Source organism: Epinephelus moara, chromosome 20, assembly GCF_006386435.1.
Source record: "Epinephelus moara isolate mb chromosome 20, YSFRI_EMoa_1.0, whole genome shotgun sequence".
Lineage (NCBI taxonomy): Eukaryota > Metazoa > Chordata > Actinopteri > Perciformes > Serranidae > Epinephelus > Epinephelus moara.
Genome location: NC_065525.1, coordinates 18,889,015 through 18,911,143, shown reverse-complemented (window position 1 = coordinate 18,911,143; position 22,129 = coordinate 18,889,015). Strand labels below are relative to the sequence as shown.

At 40.0% G+C, this 22,129-nt stretch overlaps 2 protein-coding genes across 3 annotated transcripts in view; both read left to right on the top strand.

Annotated features, from left to right (window-relative positions):
- Positions 1-685: 685 nt before the first annotated feature.
- On the top strand, positions 686-12,366 carry ehf (ets homologous factor). 2 transcript variants are annotated; one of them, XM_050073761.1, is made up of 9 exons: positions 686-959; positions 4,391-4,529; positions 5,020-5,277; positions 6,437-6,481; positions 6,587-6,631; positions 6,717-6,779; positions 6,877-6,915; positions 7,012-7,207; positions 12,073-12,366. In XM_050073761.1, the coding sequence occupies exons 2-9, from the start codon at positions 4,454-4,456 to the stop codon at positions 12,170-12,172; spliced, it is 822 nt and encodes a 273-aa protein (XP_049929718.1). In that variant the 5' UTR covers positions 686-959; positions 4,391-4,453; the 3' UTR covers positions 12,173-12,366. The 2 variants fall into 2 exon arrangements, with proteins under 2 accessions (XP_049929718.1, XP_049929717.1); XM_050073760.1 differs by having other exon boundaries at positions 688-959; positions 4,415-4,529.
- A 6,910-nt stretch (positions 12,367-19,276) lies between these two features.
- The window catches only part of pdhx (pyruvate dehydrogenase complex component X), a 42,401-nt gene continuing 39,548 nt past the window's right edge, over positions 19,277-22,129 (top strand). The window contains exon 1 of the mRNA XM_050073748.1: positions 19,277-19,437. Within this exon, the coding sequence (XP_049929705.1) occupies positions 19,302-19,437 (136 nt within the window). The 5' untranslated portion in view covers positions 19,277-19,301. The remainder of the gene's footprint in view (positions 19,438-22,129) is intronic.

Below are 22,129 nucleotides of genomic sequence, written 5' to 3'. Positions count from 1 at the left end.
TCACCGCATGTCGGCGGAAGCTATTTTAAAACTTGATCAAAGCCTGATGTGGGTGCGACGAGGCGAGGTCATCCATAGCTCTAAGTGAAACTAAAATAAGCTCGTCCTAAATAGTGATCATCCCTCAAACGGGCGCAAAGAGCGCATTTAATTTGCAAATTCAAAGCTGAAAGAGGCCACTGTGTTAGGAGACAAATTAAAGACATTTGTAAATGTGTAACCCCGATGCTGCGTTCCTCTTACAGTCTTTTCAGGCACACAGACACTAATGTTTTTCCAGCATGCAGTTTCCAGCGACTTTCAGAAAGGAAAAAAGGAACAAAGTCTCACAGGGCCTCTTACCTAAACTGTCAGCACCTCGTTCATCATGATGAAATAAGGAAAACAAATGTTGTGCAACATAACGACACAGGGGAAATTTTCTCTGAAGGTTAAACACTATTTTAAGCAACTATATGAACAATGACTTTAAGCAATTTAACGCTCCCTCCATGGGCTGTGGAGTGTGTTTGGATCCATGCCTGTGTATATGGCCCCTCATGAGTGTGTGTTTTTCCGCTTGAGCGAGTGTTTGTTTGAGAGAGCAAGTGAGAGTATTTTACAGTGCCAATAGGAAAATAAAAGTTATGTGAGGTGTGTGTGTGTGTGTGTGGGTGGGTGTGCATTATGCAAATACCTGCCCGGTATGAGCCTGTACAGGTAGCCAATTGGTGCGGTATAAGGAAGTTAGGAGGATAAAAAAGCTATTGTGGTGGGGCAGTACCTAGTGTGGCTGCATGCTTTCATCTGTTAATTAAAGGCTTTGGGAAGCAAAAGGACTCACCTCGTCTCACTGTAAGCACCGGTCCTCCAGAGTATTGGAATCTCCTGGAATTGGTATTGATCTCTATTCAGGGTGTTGCGAGTGAATCTACGTGAGACGTCTATCAGGCCTCGTCTGACCCCATTCTACTGCTCTGGTAAGCTGTGATACTGGTGCTCGGCAGCCAGCGGGGCTTTTCAAAATGACTCAACACAGCAGGAGCAAACCTGTTTTGATGCCATTTGATTCTAAATGTATTGTGATTTTTGTTTATGTTTTTATCTGGCTTTTAACCTGCTCTGTTCAGGGCGTCTGTGCAGGTGTGGGAATTTAAACGTCCAGCTGTCTCACATGTATCTTGTGTTATTGCAAGACAACCAGGGTATGATTATCTGTGCAATCACACTGAGCAGCATCAAAAGTTTTAAGAAAATTAGAGACCTTGAATGGTGCTCACAAACTGGCCCATTTACCCTCACTGGAATATTTCTTTGCTCGCATTTACTGAGAGGATATCAAATTCCTAAAAAAAAAAAAAAAAAGTTTGTGTAATGCTATGCAAAATAATGCATTAACTTTAATATATTCCCCTGTACTCACTTTTTCAGCACACTTCCACACTGTCAACACTGCACCTCCTCACTGTGTTTCAGCTGGTGTCGCAGGGAGGTTGCATATTTAATGCCATGGCATCAACCTCGCTATAGGTTAGTTCCACAAGCCATACTTTACAGTATTTAGGTAAAATAAGCAAAAACAGTTTGGTTAAATACTATCATGAGGCTGCAATGACTGACATGATGATTGTGCGAACTTCTTCAGATAAGCGTTACTTATCTCCGAACATCATCACATAGCATATGCAGTGATGTGATTTTTCACCATGGCTTGGCTAATGGGATATCGATCCATAACCATGACTACGTCTTTGTCTCTTTTTCTTTTGCGCTGCTACATGATTGTTCTATTGACAGAAAGTACTTGCTGCCTTGTTGATAAGATACCTGCTTGGCAGCAGCAGACAGTGGCAAGGGTTAACACACAGCATAAGGTGTTTGAGCAGCCTTGGCAGATTGTCAGCTGAGGAGCTGATCTACCTTGGCATGACAGCATGTGTCACCTGTCTCCTGGGGAAATCTCATTCAGGGGATCTTGACTTTAGGTTGTTATAAAAACTGATTTGCCAGATCTTGAAGGAGCCTCGGTCACCTGTCTGTATATGTGTCACATTTGTGTTAGGCTGGCAGCGCAGTATCTACTGTTGGAACGTGTGACAGGGCTCGGTGTAATTTTGTTTACAGCCTGCCATAAAGGTGTGACCAAGATCTTCCAGGTAACAGGTGCAATGTGGGTCACTGTGTAAAGAAATGGAGTCATTGTGCAGCCATGTGAAACAGGTGTACCCACCTTAGGCAAAGCTAACCTTTGACAGCTTGATTACATGATATAACAACTCTCAATATAAAACAACTGTCATCATAGACAGTGAATTAATATCATGTTTAAAGCACGTGTAAAGACAAATTAAGTTCACTTCCTAAAGCGAGAAAGCTTTGTTTAAATCCACAGTGTAGAACAAAGAATGTGTGGCATTCCTGGAGCACAGTTAATAGCTAAACTACGGTAAGTAATAGTCTGGCATGTCATGTCTATTACTTACCATGTAACAGAGTAACATAAAACCAAATACTGTGTCAGACATGACTCAGCGATTGTGTATGTGCAACACTGCCAAATATCTGACAAGCTTTATTTACATGTGATGCAAATCTACTTGCGGTTAAATTTGAAACATACTTTTTATTTACCTCTATGTATGTATACAGCGCTAAGTGCAAAATGTGAAGCATAAAAAGGGAGTGCAGCGGCGACTGGCGATGAAATAAGCAGCTGTAATTATGTAAAATCAACGTGGAAATATAATAACACCAGTATCTTAAACAACAGCAGCATGTAAGTTTATGTTACTTAAAGGCATTTTAAGCATTTGCTGAGGTGAAGACAGCACAAGCAGTCCAAAACAAATATGATTACAGAAGTGACAAACAGATGAAATGGTTTCACACCGTTTAACCAGCAAATAGGCCTCTATTATAACATAAAACCCACTGATCTATTCGTCTGTCATATTTGTATGTCTAACAGACAGCTTACACAACCCATAAACTGTGCTGACACAGAATTCCTTTGTGTAACTACTTGTTAGTGACCTTAAATGGCTTATTATGAATACGTTTAATTTAATGAATTAACCATTTTTACACAGTTTAAGTGTTGTAATCCTTCAGATTTCAGGCCTGGTTACATTGTTCATGACAAACACATTGCCTTTCCCATGGCTGCTTCATAATAAAATCCACCTTCTCATATTTCAGTGTGTAGCAAGGCTGTAGTATTTCCTGTTTGCGTTAGCAGAAATGTAATAAAGCTCTTACTGTGTAAAGACAGCAATCAGTAAACAATGAAGCAGATAGCAGTGAGATAAGATTGGATTACGTGCATGCACCGCTTTTATGTGAATCCCTCTTATTTAGGTAGTCAGTCTGAATCCAGCAAGTAAATGGCCGACCGCGCCACTAGCAATCAAAACTGTTATATTGAGAAATAAGTAAGCTTTGGTTTCATGAAATCTTTTATTTATTCTTTTATCTATATTTGATCATACCTTTAATGTTCAGTTGAGTTAAACAAGCTGTTTATTATTATCTTAATATATCTTAGTACTATATAATGACGGAAACTCTGTCTGTCTGTGGGTCTGTGTGTGTGTCTGTTCCACGTTTTTCTCCTTACTGACTTGGTCAATCCATGTGAAATTTGGCACAGTGGTAGAGGGTCATGGGAAGATGCGAATGAAGCAATATTACATCAATTGGCCAAAGGGGGGCGCTATAGCAACCGATTGAAATTGCAAACTTTGAATGGGCATATCTCATGCCCCGTATGTCGTAGAGACATGAAACTTTGCACAGAGATACCTCTCCTCATGAGGAACACATTTGCCTCAAGAACCCATAACCTCCGGTTATATAGATTTTCCGCCATTTTGAATTTTTTGAAAAACACTTAAAATCGATCTCTTCTTAGGAAGTTTGACCGATCTGCATGAAACTCTGTGAACATAATCTAGGGACCAATATCTAAAGTTCCCTCTTGGCAAAAGTTGGAAAACTTACTAAAACTGAGCTTCTATAAAGCATTGACTTTAACTATCTGCCTATCAATGTGTTACCTCAACTACTAATGTACAGTTTTAGCCCACTAACTATCCCACTATTGGCAATGGTACTACTGTACTTTCAATAAAGCAATCGTACTATCAAATTCACAAAAACTTTTTAATGAGTTCAGTTGACTATTTAATCAGCAATTTCCTATGACCTGTATCCCAAACACACACCATGTGAAACTGTACGTGGGCAACTGTGCACTCAATGGGTATGGACTAGTATCTTATATATTATGAGGGTATTTTTTAATATCTGGAGTTAAATCACAATGTGACCCTCAGAATATTTCAAGCATAGTTGTTTTGTGTGTCCCTAAAGCAGGAAAGAATGTTATTTCATTTTCAATTGATCCACACAGTAAATTGCTCCTCTCCTGCCTCAGCCTCTGGGCCATGGTACATCAGAGTGTAGCAGCTACAACATGAGTGTAACTCCATCCACCACCCTGGACAGCCAGCTGACCACTACCTGGGGCCCCACAAACTCCTACTCTGATGGTGAGGCTCGCGACCAACGCTAACATGCTCTTAACGAAGCTTACTGTATGCCTTATTGGCATTATGAATGCACTCCTCACTGACGTAAATCACTTAATTAAATTGTCTGAATTAAATTCTAAAATGCCTCAAGAAAGTATGTTAATTTGTTCTGCTGTAGGATTCTGATTGCTCTCTGTTCAACAATCCAGTTTTCTCACTGGTTATGAAGTTGCGATGCAAAATGAAAATCATTCAACAATTAGCGACTGATGTATTGCTCACCTGGTGAGCCCCGAGCTCTGAGACACAAGGCATGAATTAGAGATTCCCGACTGAGAAGTAGCTCAACAGCTCTTTCAGTAAACTGCACTGCAGATTAATTATTGACAAATACCTTCAGCTGAGGAATTTATGTTTCCCCTTCAGAGGCATATTTGCATTAAAACAAAATAAATCCACCGATGTAGACATACGGGTCACTTATGCCTGTCTACATGTCTGTCTCCAGTTTCGATGGTGATGTCTGGTTACACGAGTCGCCTGTGGCCTCGTGACACCCAACCTCAGTTCTGGAGTAAGTACCAGGTGTGGGAGTGGCTGCAGCAGGTCATGGACATGCACCAGATCGATGCCTCCAACATTCCCTTCCAAAACTTTGATATGGACGGCCAACAGCTCTGCAGCCTGAGCTACCAGGACTTCATCCATGCTGCCGGCAGCGTGGGACCCATTCTCTTCCACAGCATCACAGAGCTCAAGTGGAGCGGTGCGTCTGAGAGAAGGGGGGGGCTGAAGGGGGAGGGAGGATGATTAGTCCCAATAAAAGAGAACCTGGGCGATGCAAGTTGGGTCTAGCTGAAGTGTTGCTGAGGAGGGATCACAGAGCCAGTCAGGGGTCGCACTGCGTGGTGCTGTAGAGGGGGCGAGAGACTGCTTAAAGCGAAGGAGATGATGGATTTGTTGTTTGCTCTTGCGAGAGCGAGTCTTCTAACAAAGCACAGAGGGGGTGTGAAGCTGAGAAACAAGCTGGCTCATCCGCTGTTTTTTAATTAGAGTTAGAGGGTTATTGTAAAGAAACAGGAGTTCATAGGCTCAGGGCTTCACCTTTGGGCTTTAAACTATTATGTGAAGAATGTAGCTTAGAGGAAATTAAGGCGATAAATATTCTTGGGCAACATTGTGTTGATGAAAGACATCAGCATATCATAGTTTATCTAGCGTCTACGGTTAATGGCATTTCAAAACAACAGCGATGGCAGGAGACCAGGCACAACAGGTTTAACCTCCAGGTGACAGGGACATTCAAGGTGAACCGAAGCAGAGCACAATGCTGCTATTGTTCCTGCAAGCTGCAAGAAAGCAGCTCAGTTTCTTGGGGAAAGGAGTTACATTTTTACACATCAAAAATCATTGTGATACCTGGGTATAATTAGCACAAAAAAACTTGAGGCCTTGAGTAGTAATGGGTAACACTGTGGGAATTTTAGGCGTCAGATTTCCCATATTCCTTCTCGTAAAAGAATCTTTGTTACTACTTCTGTGTTTCTCTGCTGTTTTTTTCTGAGGAACAGATACTTTTTCAGCCAATATGAATAAGGAAGTAATACATGTTTTGGCTCTGTTGGTACTGATAATACAAAAACATCCTGTTTTAGGCTGTGGGAGTAAAAGTATCTGCATATGCCGTAAAGACACACATCAGGTTCCTTGAAAACCAGCTAAAACAGTCTGCATCACAGTGTAACATGTGATATAGTGTCCCACAGAGGCTCTCAAGACTCTCAGCAAGGATTTGGTTCACAGCTCACAATGAATGTGACAGTTAATAATCAGTCTTTACATGTTGCGCAACACTAACAATTTAAATTCCCTGATTTGATTATTTTTTTTTATTCACTTCCTTATTCCTTCTCATCCCTGCACAGGGCAGTACCATGTGGAAATAGGGCAGCTGGAACTCAAACCAGAACGTAAGAGTCTCTCAGACAAGTTGTTCGTCAAGAAAATAAAATGTCAGCAGAGATAGGCTCAGATAAATCTTATGTCCTTACACTTATCTTTTTTCCTCTATATAGTAGACTTCTCCTGTCCATTTCCAGACGTCAGCTATCCACCTGGAGGTAGTGTAAATATATCATTTCTGCTCATACTTCATTTGATATGGATCAAGACAAATAAATGAAATGCTTTCCTCTGTTATCTTAGAAATCTACGATCCTTCAATTCACTCCCTCGCTCCTGTTGCCTCTCCCACCCCTTCCAGCCCTGGTGAGGAATTCATGATATAGACTGCACAACACGAGTATTACAAGTGAAAAAAAAATACATAAAAGGATTCAACAATGAGTTGATTTGTTTCTTACAGATATCAAAAGGTCTTTCAATCGTCAGGTCAAAAAACACAGTAAGTAATATCAAGACATCTTTACATTTTAATATCATTTTTCCCCCCGGAACATATGTTTACTGCTACCATTCAATCTACCGTCTCTCCTGACAGACCCAAGGGGCACCCACTTGTGGGAGTTCATCAGAGACATTCTGCTGAACCCAGAGCGAAACCCGGGGCTGATCAAATGGGAGGATCGGACAGAGGGGGTTTTCCGCTTCCTTAAGTCAGAGGCAGTGGCGCAGTTATGGGGCAAGAAGAAGAATAACAGCAGCATGACTTACGAGAAACTAAGCCGGGCAATGAGGTACACCTGCAGCTCTCACACACTACATGTTGTTACACACATACAAAAGCAGACAGTAAGTTATCACCCACTGGAGGAAAATATGTTGCAGATACCGCTTTGCAATCTCCTAAAGTAATCATTTCATTTAGCTCTCATTGATTTTAAAGGTCCAGTGTGTAGAAGTTAAGGGCATTTATTGGTATTCTAATAGATGCTATCTAATGGCATTCATTCATTTATAATCACCTGAAAATAAGAATTGTTGTGTTTATGTTACCTGAGAATGAGCCGTTTAAATATCTACATAAGGGTCCTCCTCCACGTAGTCCACCAGGTTGTCTCTACAATAGCTCAGAATGGACAAATCAAACACTGGCTTTAGATGCGGCAATCTGCGTTTTTGCATTTTGGTATCCACTAGTTCATCTACATGCTTGGCTCACAGGAGAAGTTTCAGTTCTGCTAGATGCCAATAAATGCTACACACTAGACTAGAGGTGGGCAACCTGTGGCTCCAGAGCTACATGCAACTCTTGAGTTCCTCTCCAGTGGCTCTCTGTGGCTTTAAAAAAATAAAATCATATAAAAACAATTCATTCTCACTCTGACCTCGTCATCGACGTTTGGTCATGGACCTTTCATGTCCAGATATGACGTGAAAGGTACCATGGGTGCATTGGTTGTTGACATTCCGGGATGCCATGTCAAGTTCTGCCTGTTAGACGCATTGTCTTCTTTCAAAATACACTGCCATTTTCACAGGAAATTCACAGTTTACAGAAAGTCTCTTTCAAAATAAACGCACTATGTCAGTACAACACCGCAAAGTGACGTTTTTTTGTCCTTCAACAACTAACGCAGGTGGTTAGGTTTAGGCAACAAAAACACGTGGCTGAAGGGTTAGGGTTTGGCTTTAGAATCTTGCAGGACACGAACATTGCTCTCCCAGGTGAAAGGCTGGACCCATCCACCACACCTACTGCCTGCCCCAGTCGGACTTTTGCTACCTTAACTTCTGTTCTTGTTCTGCCGCGTTTCCCCCTCATGTCGCCAAGTGCCGTTAAACTATAACAGCGACGATGGCTTTTTTTGTCCGTGTCTGACGCCGCAAGTCACTGCTCAAGCGCTGGATGTCAACGACATTGTAGGGATTTTACATTTTAATTTTTATTTGTCAAAGTTGTAGGCCTGAAGAAATTCTTTCATTCTCTACATTTAAGGCCTGGCACGTTTTCCTCTAAGTGTTGCTGAGGTCGTGTCCAAATGAACCTCAGTAGTGGTGGCTAGTCTTGAATCTCCCTAACAAGGCTAGATACGGACTCCAAATCCAAAACTTTAACAGTCTCAGAGGAAAATGGAAGCATTAATAATGGGTGGACAGATTCACCAACAACTCTTACCACATGTAGACACAGGATCAGTGATGTTCAAATTAACTTGTACACAGAGATGCCAGTAAAAAGAGATTATTTGATTATTTAAAACTCAATAAACCTTTATTATGGGGCTTTTTTTTTTTTTTATGTACTTGGCTTTAAATCTGACATCCCATCTGGCGAAACAGTTATGTATATATTATCTTTTGGAGATGTTCACCAAATGTTCATTAAAAACTGTAAGATCGGCCACTGCTGACTAGCCACCTAATGCTAAAACATATTAATGAATGCTCATTTAGACCTATTAGTAATGTTGATAGGCTATTTTAGGTGCAATAGTTACCTTCGTGATGAGACTCAGATATGTTTGTATTATGGCTCCAGACAGACTTTTTTTTAAAAAATCTGGGTAAACAATGGCTCATTTGACAGTAAAGGTTGCTGACCCCTGCAGTAGACCTTCAATGTGCTGTATTAAGAAGACACTGTGGCCTCTAAGTGCTGCCATAGGTTGATACGTTTTCTTTTTCTTTACGTAACTTTTTCCTCCGTGAGAGTGATCTGCAAAATAATGTTTCTGCACTTTCAACACAATGAACACCCTGCATGCACACACAGGTTTTCTTTACTTTGGCAACAGCTTGTAAAATCTATGATGAGGAAGACATTTCACACTGCATTGTTCCTAATCCAGTTTACTTAAGCAGCTTATAATGCACTTGCTACTGAAACAGTTACTAGGAATTTTATTTTTGAAACAACCTCAGATGCTTATAGGTGAAATTATTTAGAGTTATCTAAAACCAGTGAACTCAACCCTTTAAAACACATATTTCCCAGTGCTGATTACCTAAAGTAAAATGAACTGCTCCATGTTTTCTGCCGAATGAACTGAAATAGCCTTCTTCCTCAGAAAATCTTCCTGGCTCCTGTAATAGTCACAGCTTTACATTCAAATGAGCTAATCTAATGAGCTTAATTTCATTGTAGTGCAAACCACTGGGAACTACAAAATGTGCCCGCAGGTATTGTCACTGTGACCACAAAGCTGATTTTCTATTTACTGTGGTGCAGCAGAAGGACTTGCAGCTTGATGGCATCACCAAACAGATCGATTCTCTCTGTTATGAATAACAAAGGCAAAGAAATAACAACCAAACTAACTTAGTTTCCTTTCATTCAGATTTCTGTGATTGAATTTAGAGGAAATTGAAAACACATTTTGGAAAGAAAATGACATTCATTGAACAACGGACACACTGAGGGAACTTGTAACTCTGTTGGCAAAGTTGCCATCCATTTCATGACAACATTAAATTTGAAAAAAAAAAACTTTAATCCAAGTGAAATTGATGCTCTGTCTTCATACTTTCATCACATATTGGTTTAAAACACATAATACAGTTAAAGTTATTTTGTTGAAGGCAGTAACTCTAATCTCAGTGCTTAGAAAACATAATAATCAGTTAATGCTTAAAAAAACATAATAATCAATTAATTCAGATTACTTCTACAGAATGGAGGGAAACACACAATATATTTCAGTTTTTGGAAGACAAACATTACATATGATGAAAGGAATGAAAAAAATAAGGCTGGCTAAACTTTATATTTTTGTTATTGTCCACAAATCCCTTGAAAAGACAAAAACCAAGCGTGTGTTCGTCCTTCTGTTTACTTTATGTCTTCAGCAGCCTGTCTTTGGTTCCCATTGGTTCAAAATGGGTATTGAATATTTATCAATGTACCATAGAACTTCAAATAAAAGCCTTGTCCCTCCATTGTGACATTAGAAAGTGTCACATTTATCTTGCAAGTGCACTCTTCTTCAATGTTTTACTTCCTGGATTTTTCCCGCATGGAAATTCTAACTAATCACGAGCAGCCTTCTCGTGCAAGGCATTTTAGTCGGTCCGCTTGTAAATGCTGCCATGAGAACACGAACCAACTCTAGGCAATTATGCAACTTTGTAACAAAATTAGTCCCTGATTAGGACCAAAGCTAGACAGCTCTAGGTCTGAAAGCACCCGCAGACGTCTGGTCTAGTGCCCATCTAGTTCATTTTTATAAAACTTCTTTGGATGTATAAAACAGGTTTGTTGGCGACCCGCTGGAGCTAACATTAGTTAGCTGCCTAGATCACAGATACAAATATAAATGTTTAAACTTCTGTCAATATGAACATATTGCATATATTGTTAGCTTGGTAAGATTGTCAATTGTTCAGTTTATCTTAGAGAAACCATGAGCACCAAAGAATACCGTAACTCATTCAGATTTACCCGCTAAGAGAGATGCAAAAAAGTGGTGACTTCTTCATAATTGATACGTTATTAAAAACTATTTCAAACAAGTAATATTCACACTGGTTTAAATAAACAATATGATCGTATTTCCCATCTTTGCAGTGCAGCAGTATTGTATGAAAAAAAAAAAAAGCCTGTCTCATGTAGATACCTGTCCCAAATATAAGCCCCCAGGAAGCCAACATGACCTGTCCCAGAATCGGCCTGAACTCGGTATGCAGGATGTAATTAGCCAGGCTGGGTCTGGTTGCCCAACTCAGCTGAGACTCGGCATGAACGACGCCCCAGAATCGGGCCAAGTCAGTTGGCCCAATTCTGGCTGCTGATGCTGCTATCACTGGGCTCTTATCAGAAATTACCTGGCCTAGCATCGGCCCAAACTCGTCATTCCGGATGAAGTTAGCCAGGCCTCTTACTGCTGCCTGACTTGGCTGAGATGAATGATTTACGAATGATGCCCTAGAATCGGGCCAAATCAGCTGGCCCGATTCTGGCTGCCGAAACTGCCATCACTGGGCCGTTATCAGAAATTATGTGGCCCAGCATCGGCCCAAACCTGGCATTCTGAATGAAATTAGCCGGGTTGCATCTGGTTGTTTGACTCGGCTGAGACTCAGTATTAGTTCATTGATTAAAGCAAATATTAGCCCAGGCTATCAATGGAATTTTTACAGTATTTATGTATTTATTTATTCATTCAAAAAAAAAAATTGAAAAGAAATGGACTACAACAGCTGAGTGATGTCGAAACCTTGAGAGGGACTATTTTTAACTGTGACAGATCGGGACAATTCATTAAGGAACACGTCACTGGCTCATTGATGTATTTTTATTAAACAACAATGGACATTTATGGCATAGAGGAATACGCCAGATCAGGCTTTAGATACACAATCACTACTTGTTAGTAAGATTGATTTATTAGTGATTTTGGTGTTTTTATGGGATTAATAGTCAAAACATGTAATATATGACCAGATTTATTCTTTAAAGAAAAAAAGAATTCTGTTCATTTTGCACAATAAATAGTTGTAATTGATCTGATTCAGATTTATTAGATATAAAAATCTAAAGGTAAAAACAATGAGTAATTTAATTAGTCAGACTGTGCTTTTATATAGTCTTTATGATTTCAGACAGCTGATCTGTGATGAATTCACTTTGAATCTGACAGTGTTCATCTCTCCTCTGTAACAGATATTACTACAAAAGAGAAATCCTAGAGCGAGTAGACGGGCGCAGACTGGTTTACAAGTTTGGAAGGAACGCGCGAGGATGGAGGGAGTCAGACAAGTGACAATTTCATTAATTTATGTTTCCTTTGATGTCGAACGCAAATTTGATGTTTTATTGTAGTTTTTATTGATCGTGTTTTATAGAGAGATGTTTGAACTGTTTACACATTGTTGACGATGAGTCTGTTTGTATTGTTTTTTCCTTTAAACTCATCCCTTTGTTGTGACACTGCACTGAGATGTTCCTTACTGTGCCTTATTAAAAAAAAAAAAAAAAAAAAAAAAAGTAGTTTATTTTTCCAGCCTGACAGCGGTCAAACCTCACACACTTGTGTTTACGTAACATCTCACTGAGGAGAAGGATATCAAAACTGCCAAATGCAGGCATAAAACATTATGAATTCTGTTTTTGTTTTTACATTTTCGTCAGATGCTACAACTCCCAAAGGAGCACGTGTTGATAGCATTCAAAACATAGGTTGTAAACAGATGTATGTTTTTGACACTGATACTGTGAAGTGTCCTTTGGGAAGGAAATCACTGCAGGAAAAAACACCAAATTAAATAAAATAATATTCCTGAAGCGCAATTCAGCTATGAAGTACAAGAATGCATAAACAAGTGATACATATTTGCATAAGAATGGTTTGTTTCATTTGGTTCATTTCATTGAGCTGTAAAGAAAGTTTGTACATGTTTCTTAATGTTTGATACAAATAAAGCTTGCTTTGTTTTTAGTTTATGAAAGTCATTTTTTTAGGATTGTATGTACCCTTTGCTAAGTCCCGCCCCCAGACGCAAACTGGCCAAACATAACGTAGCATCTGGCCCGCTCATACCAGGGTCCGACAACAACAATCGTTCCAGATTTCCTTCATTTTCAGGCTGGTTTTGTGGATTTGGAGCTAAATGTTGTGCCTGGGGCACGTCGTGTATTAATGATACTCATTGCCTGGAGAGGTTGGAAAAAGATATACGTTTCTTACCTGTTCCAAAACCAAAATCAAACCCTGAAAAGTGTAGGGTTAGCTAGCTAGCTACTGAAGATATAGCCTACTGAATGTATACACATGCTGCTTTTGCTTTGTAATGATTATAACAGTGAACAGTTCCTGTACAGGAACCAGTGAAGGGAAGCAGGGAAACTTTGCTGACATTCAACCAGCTGTGTGTCATCACATTGTGCTCAGGTAAAGGTTGTTTGACTTCTCCCGGAGATCCCTGCCCGTCCAGTGGCAGAGATCCGAGGTAGGTCTTTTTTCCAGTGTTATAATAATTAAAAAGCAAAAGCAGCATGTGTATATATTCAGTAGGCTATATCTTCAGTAGCTAGCAAGCTAACCCTACACTTTTCAGGATCTGATTTTTGGTTTTGGAACAGGGAAGAAACTTATATCTTTTTCCAACCTCTCCAGGTAACGAGTGTCATTAATACACGACGTGCCCCAGGCACAACATTTAGCTCCAAATCCACAAAACCAGCCTGAAAATGATGGAAATCAGCAACACCATTCATCTGCACACACTGCGATGACACAGAGCTGGTTGAACTTTCCCTTTATATTCATTGTCTTCTGTGTCGATCAGCAGTGATGTGGTGGTTCACTTTTACGCTGTGATCTGTAGCCTATAGTTCGGCTTTAGCTTCTAACTTTCTTTGTCTTTTTAACCTGTTGCTGCTGCTGAGTTAAAAACAAAGACCAGTTATTCTGATCAATCATATCAATCAGCATTTTGAGTTCAAGCTCCCACCCAAATTTCAGCTGTTCTTCTCCACAGTGTGACTCAGATCCAATCCTCATTCCCACTGGATCTGTTACAAGCTTGACTTTGAAAAGCCATGCACTCTGAGGTCATTTCTCTTTTATCATGACATTGTGAAATGCCACACAGTTAATTGCTCACCGGCGCGTGCCACAGCTGCCCCAGCTGCCCCAGCTGGTTTCTGCAGGCAGCAGACGAAATGATTTGCCCCTTGATGGTCGACGAGATAAAAGCAGCGTCAATATAAGGCTCCATTCTTTGGCCTGTGTTCACAAGCAAATTTTGGTCTAATCTTCACTCTGATTTATCTGGCCCTTGTAGCCCTTCTTTACATAGCGTGGCGTTGATTGACGCCGTGTACGGTTATTATCTCTCCTTACAGTTTTAAAATCTGCCCACTGCACTGCCACCGCTGCAGCTTTCTTGCCACTCTCTGCTCTCACACACACACATCAGTGTCACTAACCAACACTGTCACGACGCGAGCTGGAGGAAATTACACCACATGTCATTATCAAGAGGTAGACATCAATCTTGTAGTGTCAGACCTGATGGAAACAACTAAAAGAGCATTTCTTCCTGGCAGCAGGAAACCATCTCTGATTAGGGGAGTTTGCTGTAATTTTGTTTCCCCATTGACGACTGGATGAAATAAAGAAAATTGCGAGCGCAGAGACGATATAGCCAGTGACTGCTCCTGATTGGGTTGAGATAATAGCTACTGATTACCATTGTTATATTAGCGTACATGAAACAAGCAAGCGACGCGAATTGAAGTGCATATCCCATCATATTCCATTGTTTAGAGTCTGTGTTGTTACATAAAATCACACTTTGTTGTTTGTCTGGAGCGGCACTTATCGTGGCCCATATTGTGCGCTTTTAATTTGAAACAAAATCAAACACGGCTAATTATTCAGCAAAACAAATGTTGTAATCATAAGTGGCATGTGTTTTATATGCTTAAATAGTGGCAGCAATGAAGCAAAGTGCAACTGTTAAGCATCATGAATGAGAGTTGTGTGTGATGTACCTTTTACCTCAGATGTTTCCAAACCATGAGACACTGTAAACACAGCACAAAGAGATGAGCATCTAATCATCGGAGGCGCAGGCAGACGTCTGAAACGTGGCCTCAGTTACACTTGTGAATAATGTGGATGCTGCTGTGAGCTGTGATAGGGGGACATGTTTGATGTGATGTGAGTGAAGATAAGTAAACAGTTAGGCAAATTGTCTAGACTGATCTAACCCCTGCAGCACAGACAGACAGCAGCTTGATTTCCCTAACACACTACGGCCCCTGTGAATGCAAACCCAGGCTTTACATACTCTCAGTGTGTGAGAAACCATGACGGCCACTCACAGCTGATTCAAATCAGACATCAGTGCCCTTTAATAGGCAGTGATAGTGAATGTGAGGTGTGTGTGTGTGATTCACTGATGCCCATGACTTCCCCACTTCTTGAGAATCAACCACACATGGGTGAATATAATGTGTCATTTGGGAAAGCACCGTCAAACCAGTGTAACAAGTATTTACAACACTCGGTTGTAGGGCACTCGTGGCATGCAGGCACCAATGTCATGTAGGCAAAAATGCGCCCGAACCGGTTGTAATTGATCCGGGAAGGAACAAAAAAACACACAAATGCAGCTGGGAAGAGATATTTAATCTGTGCGAGTCACTTCAGCAGTGAGTGGTTTCATTGCACACCGACTGCCATGATAAGAATAGTGCAACTGTCTAGGAAGACAGGCGACAAAATGTAGGTAAAGTTTATTTTGCCTCCCGCAGATGAAACAATGGCTGCCTTTGTTTTGCCAAAAAAAAGTATCCGTCCACAAGTGCCTTTATCTCTCATTGTCAGAAAATTATTTTCAGATTTGAATGAGCCACGCAAGGGCTATTTTATTATTTAAAAGCGAGTGCATTAATTCAATCAGATAGATGCTGGCAGAAGAACAGGGAAGTGATGAAAGATAGGCAGAGCATGGGCACAGAGACAGCCAGCTGGGATTTTGTGTCTGTGTCCCATGCCTGCTCAGTGGGGCTATTGTGTTCTCTCAGCAGATACACAGCCTCGGCTTATCAGGACCCCTTATCATTTTCTCTTCACACTCAAATGGACCTGTGAGGCATTCAGCCCAAACTGTGAGTTGGACAGATTAGAACTGAGTCACTGATGCAGCTTTACTTTGTTTGGGTGCAGGGGGTGAAGGGGGGGCTGTGTCGCAGTTCACCGCCCAGTTAGTAATAACGCACTGCTTTGTGATCTTATGACAGAAAAAGTAGGTGAGTGAAGGGAGGATTTCAAAAGAAGCAAACAATTGAACCACTCCTGCATTCACATGAAACAAAGATCAGCTCTGATGTCACAGTCACTAATGAAGTATGATTTACAGTCAGGTCTGCAGTTCTGATGAGACAAAAAACAAAACAAGGAAGTATTCATGACAATGCAAAGACAAATTGTTATGAAGCCAATTTCCTGCTCAAATTTTTGGACTTTCCATCAATGTTTGTTTCCTGATTCACTTCTGACCATTAAATCACAAAATAATTTCCTTGTTTGCACAAACAAACATGTAGGCTCATGCTCATATGCATCTTTTATATACAAACGTAAAGGTTCCCGTTTAATGTGGAAAATTACAAATGCAAAGAGATTTTTTTAACACATTTGACGAATGCACATGTGACTAAGAGAAATTCATATTAAGAAAAATATGTGTCATGGGACAGATGCATTTCTCTCAGTTACTCAGAGATTATTGGGACTGGACCGACCAAATTTTTCTACATTAAAGTTATATCTGTCTGCTGATTACACATACCATTTGAAGATGATTACACATAACATATTGTTTGCAATGTTTATTTGAATGGAAGACAGTTACATGTACAATATGACACAGGGACTGTTGCAACATGGCCAAAGTACATTGAATTTCACCTATTATCTTTTGCTTAAGTCTTAATAAGCAAAGTATTCTGAAAGGAATAATGCATTGAAGTACAATACTACTAATTTATACAATACTATTATAGTATTATTTATCTATTCAGTGTTATTAATTATGTATGGATGGGTAAAAACTGAGATTCTTTGAATTGGACCAAAAGCAGCATGTTTGGAGGCCTCAGCAAGCACTTTAAAACTAATATTACTAACTTGGGAGTCAGATTTAAATTTTAATTCTCATTTTAACAGGGTCATCAAAACATACCTTTTCTTAGTCTTCAGATCATTGCCAAAGTCAGACCTTTTTGAACCCAGACAGATGCCAAAATACTCACTCACGCTTTCATTACCAGCTGTTTAGGCTCTTGCAATTCCCTTTTTACTGGACTACACAAAAGGTTAATAAGAAAACTACAGCCAGTCCAGATTGCTGCAGCCACAGTGTTGGCTAAAACGAGGAAAAGGGATCACATCACCTCACTGCTGAAGTCTCTACACTGGCTTTTGAAGTTCTTTTACTTGTTTATAAAGCTTTAAATGACCTCGCCCCTCAATTCATCAGAGATCTTCTATCATTTTACGTTCCAGCCAGATCGCTAAGGTCCTCCCTGCTTCACTATTATATGTTCCTCATGTGTCCCATTAACGTACTGGTGAGAGCGCCTTCTGTTCTCTCACCCCCCTAAACTGTGGAATTTACTGCCTCTGGATATTAGGATGGCGAGCTCTCTCTGTGTTTTTAAACATAAATTAAAGACCTGTCTAATCTGGCTTTTAATTTGGGGTAACATAACAGTCTTGATTTTTGTTTTTCATCTTGTTTTATCTCCTGTTTATTTTTATTCTATTTATTTATTTACATTTTTTTTATTCCATGGACTTTAAATCATCATTTTTGTTAGTTTGTTCTGTTTTGTTTGGTTTGCTTTTTTAACATTTTAATATCTGATCGTAATTTTCTAGTCTTGCAAAACTTTATGTATAGTTGTGATATCCTCAGAGTGTGTCCATGTCATTCCAATTTTGCCATGTGAAGCAATTTGGGCTGCATGTTTGTATGAAAGTTGCTATATAGATAAAGCTGAGATGAGTTAATCAAATAACAGTTACTGAGTTTTGTTTGTGGGTAATCCCTCTGTTATTAAACCTCACTCATGGCATGCTAAAAACAATCAGAATAAAATTTTTAGGCCTGCTTTCATGTGATTTGTTTGGTGTGTGATAAATAATAATGGCTTATTATTTAGCTTCTAATGGATGATGAAATAATCACATTGTTACATAAACTCCATTATGTGCCTCACAGTGACTTGTGCATGTATAAATATAGGCCATACATTTTAATCTTATTTGTATTTTTTATAATGGCAACTTAATGCCCATGTGACAGACAGTAGTTCACAGTTTTATATATTACATGTGCACATTGTAAAATACTGTTGTGTGGTCTCTTTTGAAAAGGCTGCTTAGATTGGGGACGGTTGCAACAAGTGGCAGAACATCATGTGCTAGCTACACACAGATTTGGACACATATTAACCACTAAGAAGTCAACAAAACAATAATTTAAACTGACTAAGTACTGATTAGCCCATACATGAGATCAGGACAGTATGATAAGTATGCAGCTCCTGAAAAAAATACTTTCATGTCTCCAAACATTTTTTTTTTCAGCAAATGCAGCAGCAGGTTTTGAATGTGTCTTCTGTCTCCCTGGTGGAGGGGAAGTTCTAACAGATCATGTGCAGGATGAACTTCATAAGAGCTGTTGCAACAGTTCCCAGTCTCCCCTAATTTTTATTTTTATTTTTTTTAATACATTTCATTAGATCGCAGTAATTTCATGTCTTGACCTGAATCTTAATCTCATTCTAGCATTGACACCACCACCACCACCACCACCACAACAAATGAGATTAAATTAAATGTCACAAGACTTTGTCTGACGTTTTCTAATTCCAGTTGTCACAAGGAGTCTAAACAACGAAATAACACTATGTTTATAAAAGTGTTTTATATCAGTTTAATTAGTATCAGTTCCTTTTTCTCATTCAATGATCTGAAATAAGTTTTACATTACATTACATTCACACGTTTTTAACCACAGAACTATCTTGTACAGGAGTATTTCAGATTCTCCCCAGCAGAGAGCAGTAAATCAGTCAGCGGCGGGATTTCCACCAGTTTTGAACGCAACAGAACAACCACAGCATGAAGGACCTCGAAGGACCCAAAAGAGTAACTTATTGTCAGCCTGCTCGTTTATCACTAAATAAATACATAATACATTTTCTTTGCAAATAATATGTGTGATAAACCATTGCACATGTTTAAAGTTTTTTTAAATCGATAATTTTCATAAGATTCATTTTTCTTTTTTTGTTCATGCCATCCCTCTCCCCTTCCCGCTGTTTTACCGTCAGGCATTGTGGTGGGCACGTCTCTGACGGAGGACGACAACATGGCGGCTTCCTTGCGTCTGGGTCGTCAAGGGATTTTATTTGGCCTTAGATTATCCCACTATAATAAATGTCTTTGGGCGACACATCCATGGCAGGAGCATGTCAGACACTTCTTTCGGTCACCCTGGATCCTCGGTGAGTGTTGACAGTGTGATATAACGGTGTGTGTTGTCCTCCGCCGTGATGGCAGCCGCTGACATTTACTATCACCGTTTTCTATTTCCATTGGTAGCTCAAAGGTGACTTCGTTAACGTTTTTCATATCGTGACAGTTAATGACATTGATGTTAAATAAGCGGGCTGGTATGCTGCAGTCTAGCCTTTATAGTGAGGGTTGTATATGACCTCAGATGACCTAAATGCACCAGTAGCTGTCTTTATCTTCTCCAGGACAGCCGTTAGAAAGCAACATAACGTTAGCCAGCCTGTGATTAAAGAAAAGCAAAACAACACATCTGAATTGATGTCATTCAGCGAGACACGATACGTAATAAGATATAAAGGTGCAAATGTAGCCACAGTGACTCTCCCCACTTGATACAACGAGGTAACAACAAGATAGATGAAAAGATATCCAAGCTAGCTTTCCAGTTTTAGTGAAATCATCTATTAAATCGCGTTTTGTAGTTGTTTTGTGTAACTGCCATGTTGAATTTGAATTAGGTTACATACAATTTGCAACCTGCAACTAGCAGCATGGAAGTTTCACCATGTAACGTTAAAGCCAGCTTAACTTTTGAATGATGGGAAGATTTACAGTGTGAAAGGATTCATTATGAGGACAGTCAGTGTCTCTAACAGTGTACAACCGATATATCTGTAACAATGATACAGACCTCCCAGAGGAAAGGTAAAATTTTTCAAATTCACCTAGACATAACTAAGGTCAATATAAGATCAGTATAAGATTTTGACCATTTTCCCATACTAACTAAATTCAGCTCCTGAGAAATAGCCTTCCTCTGTCTCAGCCTGAACCTAATATAAGATTTTAAAACGCTCTTCTTCCTCCTCTCGCTGAAGTCATGTTTATTTGTCTGGAACAATCTGCTCTTCAGATAACAAAAAGATGCTAAAGAAAACTTGACTGGCTTATAAATGAGCCTGCACAATTTCAGAAATTTGTGATCAACTTCAAGCCGCAAGCCTCTGTGTACTTTACGTTCTTAGAGTTAAGAAACCTCCGAGAACCCTATGAGCACTGCAGAATAACTGCTCCTGGTTTACTCTTTTGCTCCTTATTTGTCCTAAGGTGATGAGGGTTTAGGAGAAACAGATCAGAATTTTGCAATCTTCAAATAAGAAGCTGATTTATTTATGATTAGACGAAGAAAAGACTATTGTGAGCGTCAGAATTGCCCTCTGGCTTAGACTAAACTCCATCATGATTTATTTATTTTTAATTCTTCAAGTTGCAACAGCAACATAACGTTTATGTTGAGTTTGGTTCATGTCTGATAGATAGCTTTGATTGCAGCATCTTTTTGTCATGTGACGAGTTACAGGTGCCACAGGCTAAGTTGTAAGAAAAGCCTCTGAATTGGGTCACATTTTGATTTTCTTTGTCAGAAGCTTTATCACTCCAGGCTGTAACAAGGGTCATTCACCAATGCATATAGATGTCCCCTTATGACATCTGTTAGTGTGGTGGTCCAAAGTGTTTTGATCCCACCTGTGATCATGGGTGGATTGGCAATGGAGTAATGCAGTAGTCAGCATGGTCACCTCGCAGCAGGGGGTTCCCAGTTTGAACCCATGGTGGGGGGTGTGAACCAGGGATGGGTTAAACTTCAGAGATATCAATATGCTCATATAGGAAGCACAAGTGATTGTGAATCAGTTTCACCTGTTTAAGTGCAAATAAAAGTGACAACAGGCGCAATGGAGAGGCAAAAGCATGTCTGCATGTTTTCCCTGTGTCAGTGTGGGTTTTCTCCGGGTACTCCGGCTTCCTCCCACAGTCCAAAGACATGCAGGTTAATTAGTGACTCTAAACTTCCCATAGGTGTGGATGTGAGCATGAATGGTTGTCTGTCTCTGTGTATCAGCCCTGTGATAGTCTGGCGACCTGTCCAGGGTGTACCCCACTTCTCGCCCAGTGTCAGCTGGGATAGGCTCCAGCCCCCCAAGACCCTCAACAGGATAAGCGGTTATGGAATGTGAATGAATAAAGCTGTAAGTTACAGGTGCCACAGGCTAAGTTGTTCGAGGACCCTCTGAAATTGCTCCCATTTTGATTTTCTTTGTCAGTCTGGTGGCCCAAAGTGTTTTGATCCTACCTGTGATCATGGGTAGATTATAAGACAGTGGTCCCCTGGGCACAGAAATGCAAAAGGCCCCACCACCTCTCCTTCACCGGAGCAAGATAGTAGGGCTGGGCAATATGGCATAAAAAAAAAAAATCTCCGATTTTTTCACAAAACATCCGATTCACGATTTAAATCGATTTTTTTCCCCTCCTAGTTAAAAAAATATATATATTTGCGCCCTGGTAGCACATACCTGGGGTCCAAAACTTTCAGCATGTGAATAAACCCCAGCTTTTCCACGGTAGCCTATATATGGGCACCATATCTCTTGCAATATACATGGCGACTGCATCTGTGATCGCTTTCCACCGAACCCCTTTCTTATGATACGGCAGTGTTTCCCCTACCATCATATTGGATCACAACAGAAGTCATTTAAGGTTACCTTTCCTATAGAACAGGTATCGTCCTTTTATTAAACAAACTAAATAGCCTTATGTTACAGGCTGAGCCTGATGTGTGTGTGTGTGTGTGTGTGTGTGTGTGTGTGTGTGTGTGTGTGTGTGTGTGTGTGTGTG

Excerpts from the sequence above, each read along its gene's own strand:
- ehf (XM_050073761.1), top strand. The coding sequence starts at position 4,454 with ATGAGTGTAACTCCATCCACCACCCTGGACAGCCAGCTGACCACTACC. Across the intron at positions 6,916-7,011 it reads TCGTCAGGTCAAAAAACACA|ACCCAAGGGGCACCCACTTG; the intron begins GTAAGTAATATC and ends CTCTCCTGACAG. Across the intron at positions 7,208-12,072 it reads AAACTAAGCCGGGCAATGAG|ATATTACTACAAAAGAGAAA; the intron begins GTACACCTGCAG and ends CCTCTGTAACAG.